The 17,231-nt window shown below is 43.0% G+C and overlaps 1 protein-coding gene across 1 annotated transcript in view; it reads right to left on the bottom strand.

Annotated features, from left to right (window-relative positions):
• Positions 1–17,231, bottom strand: part of dstyk (dual serine/threonine and tyrosine protein kinase) — a 57,678-nt gene that overhangs the window by 14,659 nt on the left and 25,788 nt on the right. Inside the window, exons 4-9 of the mRNA XM_033042821.1 lie at positions 16,471–17,164; positions 8,585–8,823; positions 7,513–7,596; positions 4,315–4,491; positions 2,170–2,299; positions 587–743 (exon numbers count right to left, since the gene is read on the bottom strand). Coding sequence (XP_032898712.1) covers positions 587–743; positions 2,170–2,299; positions 4,315–4,491; positions 7,513–7,596; positions 8,585–8,823; positions 16,471–17,164 — 1,481 coding nt within the window. The remainder of the gene's footprint in view (positions 1–586; positions 744–2,169; positions 2,300–4,314; positions 4,492–7,512; positions 7,597–8,584; positions 8,824–16,470; positions 17,165–17,231) is intronic.

The following is a 17,231-nucleotide window of genomic DNA, read 5'->3' as shown; positions in this document are numbered from 1 at the left end:
ATCTGGGTTGGCATGGATGAGTTGGAGCAAAGAAACATAGAAAATAGGTGCCGGAGTAGGCCATTCGGCCCTTCAAGCTTCTGATCGGCTTCTATTCTGGAAAGCTCTATGATAATCATAAATCTGGCAAAGTAATGACGAAAGGGAAACACTACATTGGCAGAACAGCTACAAACACCAGACAAGGAATTAAACTCCCTTTTTTTTTAATGAACGGTAAAAGATCAAACTTGAAACACGTTCAGGCTCTGGATAAATATTGTAACTGCCTGGTGAAATTATTTCAATGGCAACTTTAATTTTGTTTAGACATACAGCATGGAAACAAGCCCTTTGGCCCACAACGTCAACACCGATGTTTACTCAGGCTATCCTACACACTAGGGACAATTTACAGAAGCTAATAAACTGACAAACCTGCATTTATTGGGAATGTGGGAGGAAACCGGACCACCCGGAGAAAACCAACATGGCCGCATGGTGCAAACCACGTACAAACAGCACCCGTAGTGAGGTTTGAACACGGATCTCTGGCGTTTTAAGGCAGCAACTCTACCACTGCGCCACCCTTCTGTGGAGCTTGTACCTTGTGTAGTGGAATTCTAGTGCAAGGTCGTTCCAATGCTTGTCATCTGGAGGCACAACAGATTTGAGAGCACAGGGAGAGTGACCGGCCCAGTTGTCACAGATATAAACCACTCCATACTGGCCACGGCCCAGCTCGCGTCCCAGTTTAGGTTTACCTGTGTAACGGAAGCAACGAGCGTTAGACTAGTCTGGAAACATGGAACTGCAGATGCTGCTTTGCAACAAAGTGCTGGAGTAACACAAGGGTCAGGCAGTATCTCTGGAGAACATGGATAGGTGGCGTTACAGACTGAAAAAAGTGCCCGACCTAAAACACTGCCTATCCAAGTACTGCAGGGATGCTGCCTGACCCTCCGAGTTACATTTTTCTTGCTTCAGAAAGGATAAATTATCACGTTTACCAGAACAATTAAAAACCATCTGATATCCAAGTGAACAATGAACCAGCTTGAAGCACTTCACAGAAAAGGATGGTCGAAATCTGAAACTGGCCAGCCAACTCCCATCCCCATACAAATTGTGAAGTCAGAAGTGAACTGAACATTAAGAACGTGGATTGATGCCTTTTTGTTGAGGTCTTGAAGAGACAAGAATTGGCCTCATTCTTTTGAGCAGAGTTAAAAAGCAGTGGACCCTCACCTAACTTGAAGTTGGAGATGGAGATGGCTTAAGAGGCTGAAACTCTGCTCCTGTAACAATGTGCCTGATATTATAGATGTTTTAAACTAGAGGCAATTCCGTTATAATGGGTTTTCATAAGGCAAATTGAATGTAACACGTTTGGGGAATTAGGGAACATTTGGTATTAACCAGGATGAACTGGTTGTAATGTAATTTCTAGTGCTGTTCTAGAGAGCCACTTAAAAGTTACTCTGAAAGTTGACAATCAGTAAAGCTGTCTATGTAGATTAAAAAATATATTCCCAAGGAACCTCCACAAAGTAATCAAGACCCTTGTCTCTTAAGTATCTCTGTTTCACCATCGGTAGTCATTGAAATTGACAATGACTTCAGTTACTACGTGCAATGACACCCACTTAAATAAAAATACAGCTTTAATAATTTTAACTTAGAGTAGCAAAAATTAAAATTATAGCTATTGAACAGAACTTTATTTTTGAAAATTGTGCAGGTAAATTTACAAAATCCATTACTGTAATCAAAAACCCTCAAACCCCAACCATCTCTTCTCCTCCCTCCCACCCCTCCCCTCCCCCCATTGACGAAACTGCTTTTAAGGACAATTTTCGATATTGCGAGGTTTCTTAGAAGCACAATTGTGGCATTTTAGCATTGCTATTGGTAAATTACTGTGCACATACTCTCCATTAGCAACTTGACATAATGTGGATGAAAATCATGAGAACACAAAGAAAACATTTCCACTCCAGGTAATAATCAGCACCTCCAAAAGTCAAAACACATGGTCAAGACTGAAAGAACAATGATTCAATTCAATGATACTTTGTCACAGGCAAATGCTTGGTTTTGCATACAACCTAGTGGAATCATACCGCAGGCCTCACCCCAGGCAGTGCACAAGTGTCCCACGCTTTGGCGCTGACAAAGTTGCAAGCTTACCATGCAGCAGCAAGTCCCGGAGTGAACGGCTTTCCAATGAAAGACGCGCTAGTCGTGGGGCATGGTCTTTCCGTACCTTTAGCCAGAGATCTTCTGTCCTTTCAAGTTTCCCTGACAGCCCCGTTTCAAGCTGCGGTGCAACAGCAGAGAATGACAAACCATTAAAATAATTTTATGGGGAAGATGCATTTCGAGGCACATTTAATTAAAGCACATGCAGGATATGTAGAAACAAAGAAGGGCAGATGCTGGCTAAATACACAAAAACGACACAAAGTGCTGGAGTAACTCAGCAGGTGAGGCAACATTTGTGGAGACCACAAATCCAGAGATGCTGCCTGACGTGCTGAGTGACTGCAGGACTTTGTGTCCTTACATGCAGGACATGGATAGGTTATACTGAAAGATGCAGGGCATATGTGGGGAGGCAAGACTGATTCTTGAATAGACCATGAACACCAGTATAGTGTCAACTGGCAAAAAGGTTCATTTGTACTTTAATATGCTTAATTACTTCTATTCGCAGAATTGGAGTATGGTTGGAACAGAAATGTTCAAAGAAACAGGTTTATTCGTGTCGCAGTAAAAGGAAAAAAAAAAAGAATGTCAGAACCCAAAAATACAAAATGATCAACACTCTGTTTAGGCAGTATCTGTGAGGAAAGAAAGTGTTCTGAATCTGTGTTCCAGAAAATAAGATTTCATTACAGAAATGTTAACTATGCATAAACATTGCTTAGTACGCTGCATATTTCCACTGGTTTCCATTAGATGTTATTCCCTTTATCCTGTATCTGTACACAGTGGACGGCTCAAATGTATTCATGTATAGTCTTTCCACTGACCGGATAGAATGCAACAAAAAGCTTTTCACTGTACCTCGGTACACGTGACATTAATCTATAAATACTGCATGAAAATCTGCTTACACCAGGGAGTCAGTCACATAAAATAAAACAAATTGCTTGATTTCTTCACCCCCCCCCAATCAAGGTCAGTGTCAGGGGCCATTTTCAATAAATGGGGTGACAACACAAATGCTTGGTACCACATGTACAATGTTGAGGGACTTTATGCAAAGTGCATTCAGTCCTTTACCTCAACATGTCTGAACCATGATGGAGCTGCAAGAGTAGAAAGTCAGAAGAAGCTGCAACTGACTTTCAATTCTTTACTGACAAGTGCTTGCAATACACAGGCAAGCAAGGTGACCCATGAAGATATCACCTTTTCCCCCAATGAACCTGTAACATATGTCTTGTGAAAAGACCGACACAGCAGCCCTCAAGTTCCACAGCAGTATTAAAAGGTCAACATTCTGCAATGGGACCAAAGTGAGCCAAAGAAACGTGCCACATTGATACAGTGAAAAAATAATGATAAATCAAGCAATCAACAATGACTTGAGCATGTTTCTGCCCCCAGAAATGTGTTAGATTGCTCATAGTACGCGGTTGACATACTATGGTGTACATCCTCAATTGGCAGTGTCTTGTGCTTGGATTTTTCAACAAACAGTTTAAGTCAACCACATTAGCGGAACTTTGGTCAGAGCAGATCAGACAAGCATCGCAGATGGTCTCTATGCAAAGTACTTATGATACAGAGTCATTATATATCATAACAAGTACTTTAATTTGTATACATACAGAGACCATTGAGATGAGTACTGTAGGCTCCGAATCGCAAGTTAAAACTAAAAACATGGCTGCCCGCATGCCACCAGGTGGTGGTGTGGAAAACCTGACATGGATTATGGATCAGACCATCAGCAGCAAAACCAGACATTGATCAAATCAGCAATACTGTTTGATCGACAGTCTTCAGTGAAAAACATTACTGGATTAGTTTGCTTTCATAATGCAATAAATTCCATGATGATTATTACTTAAGACAACGTTTGACTTCAGATACAACTTGAAGTTCAGCGACACTGAGGTAATTAAAATGGAAGTGGATGAATATTCCAGACCTCTATTGGTACAGTAACTGAAAAATCCTCCTAAAGCAAGCCCGATAGAAGAGCTAAATACCACCATAATACAAACACTCAACATGAACACCAGTCATTGAAAGTAGGCATGCAGGTGCAGCAGGCAGTGAAGAAAGCAAATGCGCCTATTTTCTATGTTTCTATGAACAAACCTGTCGTAAAGAGGCAGCAAACGCTTCGTGTGAACCGTTGAGACGGGTGCGGAATTGACTACAAATGCTCTTCGCAAGTTTAGACGCACAAAGGCTCTCGATGGCATCCTGGGCAATTTTTCTTTTCCACTCGATGGTAATAGCTGGAGGATGGACCCAAGGCATCCTGTGTATAATCTACAAATAGGGAAAAGGAGGGAAAAAAAGCTTTTGAGACTTTCCACAAAGAAACTTAGCTGCCATGATTTGTCAAGACTTCCACATGGTAAATTACTCAGAAGTTGGAAGTTACTCAGAGTAGATGAATACCCAACAAATGGAATGAATACAAGCCAATGAGAGTCAAGAGTGTTAATTGGGACCGGGACCAAATCAGTAAGAATCTCACGATGCACAAAAACAGCAACAACTCTTGAACCATCTTTCTGTGTCCTCATACAAGACCACCATGCCCGCAACTGAAAGACCTTGCCGACAAGAGTGTTAATTGGGACTGGGACCAAAACAAAGCGATAGGCGGCGCGACTCTCGTCAGCAGCGGCCTCTGCAGTCCATCTGCGTTTTTATTATTTTATGTCTATGTTTTTATGTAGTTTTTGTTATTTTTTGTTGGGGTATGTGTGTGGGGGTGGTGTGGGGGGGGAGGGGGTAACTTTTAAATCTCTCCCTGCACGGGAGACCCGACCTTTTCTTTGTCGGGTCTCCGTTGTCGTTGGGGCTGCAACGAGGAGCGGCCTCCAACAGGAAGACCGGGGGCTGTGGTGCCGACTACTCACCTCACCGTCGCGGAGCTGGCCGAGTCCAGAGCGGGTGGAGCTGTGGTGGACGCTGCTGCGGCCCGACCCCCGGAGATTCGGTGGCTGCAACTGCGGGTTTGGCGGACAGTGACACCGGGAGCCCGCGGGTCCCTGGAGGGAGACCGCTTTTCCGGGCTCCCGCAACGGCGACTTCTCCCGCCCGAGTTGCGGGGTTGAAGAGCACCTGGAGCGGGGCCTTACACCATCGCCCCGCGCGGCTTGGAATGGTCGCGGGACTGCGAGCGCGCGCCGGGGGCTCTAACACCAAGACCCGGTGTGCGACCTTGCATCACCCGGCGTGGCTTTAATGGCCGCGGGACAATTCGCCATCGCCCGCCGGGGGCTTTGACTTTGACATCGGGGGGGGGGGGGGGAGTGCAGTGGAGAGAAAAGTTTTTTTGGCCTTCCATCACAGCGATGTGATGGATGTTTATGTAAATTATGTTGTGTCTTGGGTCTATTTGTTTGTAATGTATGGCTGCAGAAACGGCATTTCGTTTGGACCTCAAGGGGTCCAAATGACAATAAATTGAATTGTATTGTAATTGTATAATTGTATAACAACATCTTGGGCACCCAATATAACATCACATATAATGATGTAACATAATTGCATTTCGTTGTCTCTGTACTGTACACTGCACAATGACAATAAATTTGAATCTGAATCTGAATAATTGGCTTGGCAAAATTGTAAATTGTCCCCAGTTTTGTGTAGGACAGCGTAGACAGTGGGCATCGCTGGTTGGCGTGGACTCGGTGGGCAGAAGGGCCTGTTTCTGCGCTGTATCTTTAAACTAAACTCAATGCAAATGTGACTGATACAGCCAGCAGCTATTGTCTGAAACACATGCTATGCCTTTAGAGAACAGGGTAAAGTCAAGCACAATGTCGTGGGTCTGGAGACACAAGCCAGATCAGGTATGGTCAACAGGTTTTCTTTCTCTGATGCCATTACATGGGTTTTCAATCACAATTCTCAAGCTTCATGATCACCATCACAGAGGTCAGTTGAACTGCACATAAACTGGGCAATCGTTTTGCTGAACACCGTCGCTCAGTCTGCCTGGGGCTATGTGATCTCCCGGTTAAGAGAGGGAACTCCCCCACTCTAGTTCTCCTACTCGTTTCACTGTCTTCTTGATGAATTTTACTGTTAGTATATCTCGTTAACACCTTCCCCCTCAGTCTACAATGAACCATTGTACATTTCCTTGATCAAGGTCTGCTTTGATCTGTCCTTTTCATGTCTTACATGATTTGTACCCTTCCATTTGTAGTTTTCCTCTCCCATGACTTTGTCTGAAGGGCCTCAACCAGAAACGCCACCCATTCTTTCTCTAGAGATGCTGCTTGTCCCGCTGAGTTACTCCAGCATTTTGCGTCTATCTTTGGCATAAACCAGCATGTGTAGTTCCTTCCCATACATGTAATTACTCAAATAGAAATGCTGCAGCTGCCCTTGTAGAATTTGCAAGTATATCTAATTGTATAAACCAATGCAAAAAAACGTTTAAAATAGACAACACTGCTTGCTTAACGAATGTACTGATTTGAAATTAAAATATACACCAATCTAAATATTCATCTGGCAGTAATAATCATAATAATAATAAATTTTATTTTCGGGCGCCTTTCAAATCTCAAGGACACCTTACAAAGATTAACAGAAGAGAAAAAAACAGTCGGAGAAAAATAAATAATAAGGACATCATCAATATACAAATTAAAGATAGAAATCGCTCCAAAGACACAAAATCAAAAAACACAATGTGAAGAGAGAGCAGCGGCAGCTAAAGCGCGCCAGCGTCCACTCTCCCTTCCGACAGTACGTGAGGCATTTGGTGACTGGTGATCCCAAAGTAAGGGTTTTTCAATTCTTAAGAGAAATGATAAAGGGAACAATATTTTTGTAAGGTAAAAGGTAATTTTAAAAGGTTAAGCCCCTGTCCCACTGTACGAGGCAATTTACGAGTTCTCCCGAGTTTTCCCCTCGGAGAAAGTCTGTAGCGAGTCTGTAGGAGTTCGTGGATGTCTCGTAGCGGCTCGTAATGGCCAACTACGAGTAAAAAGTAACCTTTTTTTTCCCATCACGAGTATTTATTTATTTTTTACACGTGGACATTTTTTACAGGGATGAAAGAACGTCACGAGTTTACCGGATTGTCCCGAGTACCTACTGTTAACATTACGAGCCGCTACGAGTCATCCACGAACTCCTTCGGACCCGCTACGGACATTCTCTGAGTTCGAATCAGGGGAAAACTCGGGAGAACTCGTGAATTACCTCGTACAGTGGGACAGGGGCTTAATCAAGATATTATAGAGAAAAGGGACATCTGAATATCTTCCAACTCCTCTATTCTATCATAATACCACCATCAGCAGAAGGATTGTTTACCTGTTTGATCTGTTCCCAAAGTAGCCGGGATACGGTTGATCCAGAGTGGAATGTCACCTCAACATGATATGCAGCATTTAAAATCTGTAAAAATAGACACACCATTTAACACAATATTGAAGAGTTAAAATGTTGCGTTTCATTCCCTAGCTCACGGATCAGAAAGTATACCGAGACATGGAATGTTTCAAGAATAAGCCTAGGAAGAACAAGTGAACCTCTTGGTTTAAAAAAAAAAGACAAAGTACTGAAGTCTCTCAGTGGTAGACAAAAAAGCTGGAGAAATTCAGCGAGTGAGGCAGCATCCATGGAGCGAAGGAATAGGCGACGTTTCGGGTCGAGACCCTTCTTACATGATTCTTACATGAGGAAGAAGGATCTCGACCCGAAACGTCATCTATTCCTTCGCTCCACAGATGCTGCCTCACCCGCTGAGTTTCTCCAGCTTTTTTGTCTACCTTGGATTTTTCCAGCATCTGCAGTTCTTTCTTAAACAAAGTATCTCAGTGAGTCAGGCACCATTTTTGTAGAGCATGTATACGTGACGCTTGCAGTCGGGACCCTTCTTCGGGCTGGTGTAACTCGTGATTGGAGGTGTAACTCGTGCTGCCAGACCCTATTCGGGGGGGGGGGGGGGCACACCAATGAATATGCCTCCACCACCCTTCAAAATGGCGTATTCTGAATGAATAATTCTGTGCAATATTTTCTCCACTTTCCCTCAGATTCAGTAATGTCAACCAGGAATGGAGGTGGAAGCAGATACGATTGTGGCGATTTTAGCTTCTCAGATAGGCATTTGAATCTGCAGGAAATGGAGGGGTGTCGATAACATGCAGGCAGTTAAATGAATTTAACCTGGCATCATGCTCAGCACAGACATTGCAAGCCATAGGGCTTGTTCCTGTGCTGTATCATTCGACCTACTCTTCTCGGTTACGCAAGCTATCTGATCCCCAAAACTCCCAGTCCAGAAACAAGAAGCCACCAAGTATCACAATGACTGCTGCAGCGTTGAAAATACTCGCATCACCATCAGCTCTTCTGATCTTTTTACCCACTTTTGACACACCTGCTTCAGGTGATTGCTGGCGACACTGTTCACGGCCGGGTCCTGGTTGGATTTCTCCAGGCTCTTCAAGCAGCGCTCCAGGGTCCCCACAAAACTCTCCCGAAGGTAGTCGACCGAGCTGATGAGTTTATTGGCAACCGCCTGGTTTAAGCGGGAAATAATCAACTCCTGAATCTGTTTGATGCAGCACTTAATGTCCTTATTGCCGACAGTCTCACCATTCTCAGAGATGATTATATCTGGGGGTGAAGGAGTAGAGAAAAGGCATAAGATGAAACATTAATCAGCAAAGTATTAGAAGAGTTCCAGAAAGTACATTATCTAAATGTGATTGGAGGTTTCAGTTCATTTTAACAATACTATCGCTTAATGAAAAAGACGAGGAAACCCATTTAATCTATAAAATTAGTGACATAAATTGATCAGTTAAAACTAGTGATTCTGGTTGTAGGACAGAGAACTGAGTGGTGAAATTCTGTAAACGATCCAAATAAAGTCATCAGAGCATTGAAGAATGAAACACAATATGGCAAAGCTATCCAATCCTGTTCAGTGGGATAGATGCAGGATACTTCAAGTTCATCATTGGAGCAGCTTCTTGATATACACTTCCATTCCCAAATTTGGATTGCACGTACAGTCCCTGATCTGCTGAGCTACTCCAGCCTTGTCTTCTTTTTTAAATACATTTAATATTGTCATTGCACCCTGTGCCTTTGAACACTAGGTGGTGCTGCTGTTCACCCAAGTTTACAGTACAGAACCAACTTCTCCAGGTGACATTTAATCTGTCAAATTTTCTTGTTCCTCACACAAAAGTGGCCCCTGCAACTAATTCCAAATTGTGGGGTGGTTAGTTTCTGCTACACTGCTTGGGGTGCACTTTTGCACAGCATTTTCTCCTTGTGGAGTCTGCTGCTCAACAACTTGCTTTTCCTAAATGCTGGAGTAACTCAGCAGGTCAGGCAGCATCTCGGAAGAGAAGGGATGGGTGACGTTTCGGGTTGAGACTCTTCTTCAGTCCGAGTCTGAAGAAGGGTCTTGACCCGAAACATCACCCATTTTCTTCTCTCCAGAGATGCTGCCTGTCCCGCTGAGATACTCCAGCATTTTGTGTCTATCTTCGGTTTAAACCAGCATCTGCAGTTCCTTCCCACACAACTTGGCTTTTCCTGCCTGTTCCCTTCCCAATTCTTGTTAACTTCTGCTTGTCTGGGTGGCTTATGGCTAATGACAAAAAAAAGCCCGATTCCCCACTGGATCTTGAAACTAAACTAATTGTTTGAATGGTTAAAATGTATGCTCTCTTCTTGTCCATTCCTATGGCTGTATGGTGACCACACATTTCACTGTACCAATTGGTACATGTGACAAATAAATGTATCTTGTATCTTGTCCAAGCAGAAGCATTGCTATTTGGATCAGTGAAAAAAACAGCATATTATTCAACAGTGCACCACCACTTGACGAGTTCAGCATTTTAATGTCGGCTCGATATTATTCCTGACCAGTATTGGCTTAGCAAGTGTACATCATCATTTTTTTGCTTGGGATGAAATCCTTCTGCTCTGCCTTTCAAAGGCCCTCATAACCTGTTAAAAAAACATGAAAGGAACCAGAGATGGCACAGGAAGCAATCCAACAATTCTAAAGTCAGATGTTTCCAGAAAAGCTTTGCTGATTTAATGCTCCTGAAAGCAGCTGTGAAAGGGGCATGGCTCACAACTCTTGCTGCTGAATGCACAAGATACACCAGCAAATCCTAAGCACAGGATTAGATTTGTAAAGAAATAACACATCACTTGGCTATAATACTCTACTACATGTTCAGTGATCCAATTACCTCTCCCAGGTAATGAGAAACACTGACATTAGTTTACATTGAATTTTCAGTAACCGCATCCATGGCTACAATTTCACTCGATGAGGGTTCATGCTGTTTCTGATGTAAAACAATCTTCGAGTTGATGCCGTTTAACAAGCTTAATTTCCAGGGATGCGCTATGCGGCACAAGGATATTTCAGGCAAAATGTCATTCAAATTAATAACCAAGGTTGACATTCTAAAATGCTGCAAGTGAGTACTGTTGCTGGAAGTGCCAGACGAGAAACCGTCCGTCATCCTGAGGATTACACGTGAATTTAGTTTACAGATACAGTACAGAAAAAGGCCCTTCGGCCCTCCGAGTCCGCACCGACCAGCGTTCATCCTGGGCACAACACTATCCTACAAACTGGTGACATTTTCCAATTTTGCTGAAGCCAATTTACCTACAGACCTACATGTCTGTGGAGTGTGGGAGGAAACCAGATCACCCGGAGAAAACCCACATGTGTCACAGGGTGAAAGTAAGACAACACCCGCGGTCGGGATTGAACTCGGGTCTCCGGCACAGCAAGACATCAACTCTGCCGCTGCGCTTCCATGACGCCCTAACGGTGAATGTTGAAGTCTGTATCAGCACTATTTGTGGAGACGTTGGTTCTTCTTCTTCTTCTTCAAAAAAAAAAAAGGCTGGTATTTTCTCAGTGGGCTTGTAGTGTTGCTGTGTCAATTGCATTATCCTCGAGGACTGATGGGCCACTAATCTTGGCTTAGAAATACCCATACATTGCATTTCAAATCAAGTAAATTTGAAATTACTCTTCATACAAAGTCAAGCCTGGATGTTTTTAATATGTTTTATAATACTCTAAATTCGACCGTAGAGCATGCAGTGAAAGGTGCTGCTGCTCTCTGATCATACATGTTGCTGGCAGTGAATGTCTGAAATGCACCACCAGCCTCAGGAACTAATAAAGGCAAATCAAAATATCATCTGGCAAAGCAATCTCATCAATTTTTCATAAACCAATTTCCATGTTAATTCATTTTGGGTATCATATCGTTGGCATAGTTGGAACTGTGACAGGATGAAGCCGCAAGTTGACTCAAAATCTACTCCAATCTATTATCATCTTATCTTAGAAAAGATGTCTAACACATTGGGTCTTTCCTATTCCATTTGAAGTAATAAATTATTTTAAAACATTTATTCTTCAGAACTAAATGGATTCCATGCACAATTTCAATAACCTTGAGTTTACTCATTTCTAATTCCCACGTTTGGTTTGTCAACCTGTGTTAACCAATGCCCACTTCCCTATTCAAACCAGAGAAACACTCTGTCTATATAGGAGCAAACTCACTCCATTCATGACGAACGCAAAACAAGGCCTTGGTGCAAATCAATGAAGTCTGTGCAACTTCAAACATGGTTTCACAAATCTGCCGGTGAATCCAACAGTATTAGCATGATGAAACCAGAGGAGCCATACTCGCGCAGACAAAGTGCGACTGTAACTCTGGGTGGGTAGGTTATGTTGCGGGTTGCAACCCTGCTTCACACTGAAGTGCGTTTCCTCAGCTGGCTGAAGATGGGTCCTGATCTGAAATGTCCGACTGTAGTCCTGAAACTATAACCATCCACCTTCTCCAGAGGTGCTGCCTGACCCGCTGAGTTACTCCAGCACATCTGGCAAACCAGATTCTCTGTGGCGACACCCTGGTCTGAGTGGGCAAGCTGCAAAATCAAGGTCAACTTCAGAGGTGGATTTTACACTGCAGTACTGCAGACAGATGCATGTTCTGCACTGACGTCCCTTTCAGGTAATGAGGAGAGTCTAATAATTGCCTTGTGAAGGAGAGCTTACCCCGGCACCAACGAAAACTAGTCATAAATCATTTGTTTCAGCAATATTTAATGCTCTTAATGGAGTTTCCCCATTTAACAGACTTGTGAAAATGAAGCTGCAATGCATCTTTGAAGAAAAATCAAGAAAGGAATTGCAGGCACAGCAGTTTAGCTTAAATAAGAAACTGGAGACAAATAGAATTGTTTATTACTGCGCATCTCTCCAGTTCAGGAATTCCCAGAATTACAATAAAATTCAACCCAGAATAGATGAAACTCAAACCTTGCACCAATTATATTGCACAGATTACTTGTAACAAGCTCTCCAAGTTCCCCTCAAATTAGCAATGTTACAAAACTTTGAGATTTTAAAAATCAAGTCTGTAATTTATCCCATCAGATAAAGCATAAAAATAAGTTTAATTTGACACCTAATTCACTTTCATATCTCAAGTATTTAAAAAGTTATGGCCATTTTCATACTGGGAAATGAGCATCTTGTTCCCTATTGATTTTCTATGGACATAACAAAAAAGCTGTGATCGTGAACAGTCAAAAGCCCATAACTTTCTTAAAAATTAAGAGAACTGAATGAAATTTTCAGTTATCATAGATTGAAGCATTCTGAAATAAATATAAAATAATCTTACTTGGATGACCTGAAATTAAAGCATATAATTAGTTAGTTACCTAATTGTAGCTAATTTCAGACTTCAATTACTAGATCTAAACATCTATCCATTTCTTAATAAATGATTAACATTTTTAAATAGCCTAAATGTCCAAATAATATTCACAAATAATTCACAATAAAACATGATTTTTAAATCTCATTTACATTAATTTATAGGCCAAATGGAAGGAATTCAGTGTTCAATTGCTGTAAATAAATGCCCATTTAAATCAGCTTTCCAGTGGGTCCCTGTGGAACGCGCTGGTTTAGAACGTTCACATTGCGGTAGATTTGTGCCCCAAATGCCGAGAAAAATACTGCGGGATATAATGGGCCCAAAATGAGCTACTCGCAATATTAAACTTTGTATAAAGGGATCTTTAGAAGCCCTTTTTAATGTAAAAATATGCAGCCTACCTTCATTTATTTGCTTTATGAGACCCTGCGGTTGCTGGTGGTCGCGGGTTTAGAGATTGATTTTTAAACTACTATAACTATTATACGAGGCCTTTAAAACTAATAATAGCTTTTGCGACGGGGTCTTTCAGAGATTTTTCGTTAATAATTAACTAGGCTGAACATCTTCGATTTGAACAGCCTAGAGAAAATCGCGTTTTAAACCCGCCCCCCTCTAAACGGCGCCAAAATCGCGCACACCCGCAGCGACAGATTTTCAGCGACGCTTCAGGTAGGCTTTGCAACATACCTACTCAAATATGTTGTTTTGAGGCTACAGACACACCCTTTGAATCTCAGATCAGTTTCTCATCCAGTGTATAAGAAGGAACTTCAGATGCAGCTTTACACCAAAGATAGACCCAAAATGCTGGAGTAACTCAGCGGGTCAGGCAGCATCTATGGAGAAAAGGAACAGGTGACTTTATGGGCCGGAAACCTTCTTCAGACTGGGGACAGGGAAACTAAAGATAAGAGGTACAAAGTACAAATGAACGAAAGGTATGGAAAAGGACAAATCAAAGAAAGGTGAAGCCAACAATGGACCATTGTGGGCTCCACCGTTCCTTGATTATCGTGCTGGCTTTGATTTGTCCTTCAGCATATTTTTCACGTATAACTTATTTGTACCTCTTCATATTTTCAGTTTCCTTTTCCTGACTCAGTCTGAAGAAGGGCGTTGACTCGAATCGTCACCCTTTTGTTTTCTCCAGAGATGCTGCCCGACCTGCTGACTTACCCCAGCATTGTCTCTTTCTCAGGTACACAACATTGCTGGGGAAACTCAGCGGGTGCAGCAGCATCTATGGAGCGAAGGAAATAGGCGACGTTTCGGGCCGAAACCCTTCTTCAGACTCTTTCTCCCTCGTTTAGTGTCTGTGTCAAACTGAATGCCGCCACTAGAGGGAATGCGTCAACAAGCTAAATGGGAAGCAGCAAAGTAATGGTATACAACATCACGGTGGGAGTGGATAGTGGAGTCAGTGCAGGTGCTGTGGCAATAATGAGAGGCTAGTGGAGACTGGGATACCCTTAAATTTAAAAGTAAATTACCCTCACAAAATAAACCAAACAGGCAGATGCTGGTTTAAAAAAAAGATACAAGTGCTGCAGTAACTCAGCAAGTCAAGCAGCATCTCTGAAGAACATGGATAGGTGGTGTTTCAGGTTGGAACCCTGAAGACTGCAGTGTGAAGGGCGCCCACCAAATCAGGCACTTAGACAGCTTGTGGGTTGAACTAGGGCATGGGTTGTATTGTGCACAGCTGTGCTAGTAATTCAGCACTTATTAGCTGTATAAATCTTTTATTTTTTTTAGTGATACAGTGCAGAAACAGGCCCTTCGGCCTACCAGGGCTTCGCCGACCAGCGATCCCCGCACATTAACACTATCCTACACCCACTAGGGACAATTATATTTACCAAGCCATTTAACCTACAAACCTGTACGTCTTTGGAGTGTGTGAAGAAACCGAAGATCTCGGAGAAAACCCACGCAGGTCACGGGGTGAACGTACTAACTCCTGTACAGACCGCACCCGTACTCGGGATCGAACCCGGGTCTCCGGCGTTGCATTCGCTGTAAGGCAGCAACTCTACGGCTGTGCCACCATGACCACTTGCACCAAATTTAGTATTTGAAATGAAGAAAATGCTGGTAAAACCCAGCAGGCTGAGTATTCAGAAGGAAAATTTCACTGTCAGACAATTCATGATGATATGAAGTACCTTAAATTGGGGAGGGAGAGAGAGAGAGAGAGAGAGAGAGAGGAGTGGTTAGAAGGAGGGGGGAGGGCTTTGATTGCAGACAAGTTGAATAAGCGACAATAGCTGACGGTGAGAAGGAGACAAAAAGTGCATCAGATAACAAGAGGCACAAAATTAGCCAGAGGGAGGAATGGTGGTGGAAGGGGACAGGTGGGAGATGTATGGGGAGGCGGCGATAGTAGGGAAATTAGGAACTCAGAGATAGGAGACGAGAGCACAAAGGTGGGGAAGAGAGCCGGGTAACTGGGCGTGCAGGAATTGGGCTGGAGATTGCGGGACACATGGATGAACACCAGTTAGTCAAGTAAGTAAACATGAAAACTGATAACATCAATAGACAACCCCCCCCCCCCCCCCCTTAGGCAGTATGACAGAGATTGATTGAACACAATTGCACCGTATATCAACAAGGCAAATCACAAAATAATAATAATGCTTTTAAGAAGCTGCTGTTTAATTCATTTCAACAACCAGATATGCAAGAGGCTTTGTATTGGGGAAGGGTGTGAAGGAAACTTGTAACATTAATAATTATTAAAAAGTAACCCGTTTATGAGAAATGTGGAACAAAAAATAAGTACATGCTACGAAGAACACCAAACACTGGAGGAACAGCAGGTCTGGCGTCTATGACTTCTTGTGTGCCTCATCTCATCCAATGCTTGCCAAACTTCTTAAGGGGTTGGACAGGCTAGATGCAGGAAGATTGTTCCCGATGTTGGGGAAGTCCAGAACAAGGGGTCACAGTTTAAGGATAAGGGGGGAAATCCTTTAGGACCGAGATGAGAAAACTTTTTTCACACAGAGAGTGGTGAATCTCTGGAACTCTCTGCCACAGAAGGTAGTTGAGGCCAGTTCATTGGCTATATTTAAGAGGGAGTTAGATGTGGCCCTTGTGGCTAAAGGTGATCAGGGGGTATGGAGAGAAGGCTGGTACGGGATACTGAGTTGGATGATCAGCCATGATCATATTGAATGGCGGTGGTGCAGGCTCGAAGGGCCGAATGGCCTACTCCTGCACCTATTTTCTATGTTTCTAAACATATTTTTAGGACATCGTATGGAGAATGCTCTCTACATATTAATACAAAATTGTGACAAAGAGAAGTTAAAGGAATCCTGTCTTCTGTTGAAACATTACAAATGTCTGTGCTGACCCAGTCACTGCCCAACCTCCAATGTCACCCATTACATCAGATCACAATTATCAACAGCAAGAGAAATCTCATCAGTATTTAGCATTTAAGCAAAAATATAAGATAGACTCACATCAGTGGTGGTCATTAATCAAAATGCTTTTAACAGGTAAATCTCACCTTTGAATTGTACATTTGCTGCCTCCTCTAAAAGTTCCTCCTTCATGCCGCTCAGAGTCTCGACAATCATGTCTCTCATTTCCTCCTGCTTCCTGTTTGCGATGCTCATCAGGGACTGGTACAACTCATTCTCCTTGTCCCGGGTGTATTCCAGCCTCTTGGGAGTAATCTGCAGGTTCCGCTGCATATCAAAGGCCTGGTCGATGAAGATGTCCAAGCAGCGACAGTGGACACCGTTCAGCACAGTCGCTGCATCAATGAGGTGCATTTGCACCACCTGCTTCGCAAAGAGGCCCAGCTGTTTTAGTTTGTCGAAGTGTTCCACCAACGTGCTTGAGGCTTTGTTGGCATGGGATATTACACCCCCCGTCGGGCTTAGGTATTCCAGCTTCGCCAGCTGACGGTAAAGGGGACTCTTCTCTTTTTCAGACTTCGAACCTTTCACTTGGTGCTCCTTGTCTGGTCCGGAGTGTGGCTCTGGGTTGTGACCGGTCAATTGTTTCGGCACTTTGATGAAAAAAATGGGTAGGGCATGTTTCCTCTTCAGGTCCTCCAGCTCAGCTTCTTCACAGTCTGTCAAACGATCCTCGCTGATGGCGTAGACAATTATTGGCATGGAGTGTCTCAAACAGTCTTCTAATGTGCCACCTTCCGCCTGGGTTTCATGACATGGAAGAACTAGAATATCCATTTCCTAGAAAGAAAACTCAAAGTTAGAAACATGATATAAAACACAATTATTTTATTCAGAAGCATACTCA

The sequence above is a fragment of the Amblyraja radiata genome, chromosome 24 (genome assembly GCF_010909765.2).
Source record: "Amblyraja radiata isolate CabotCenter1 chromosome 24, sAmbRad1.1.pri, whole genome shotgun sequence".
NCBI classification, from domain to species: domain Eukaryota; kingdom Metazoa; phylum Chordata; class Chondrichthyes; order Rajiformes; family Rajidae; genus Amblyraja; species Amblyraja radiata.
Note: the sequence above shows the minus strand (reverse complement) of the source record. Positions and strands in the feature narration are given on the sequence as shown.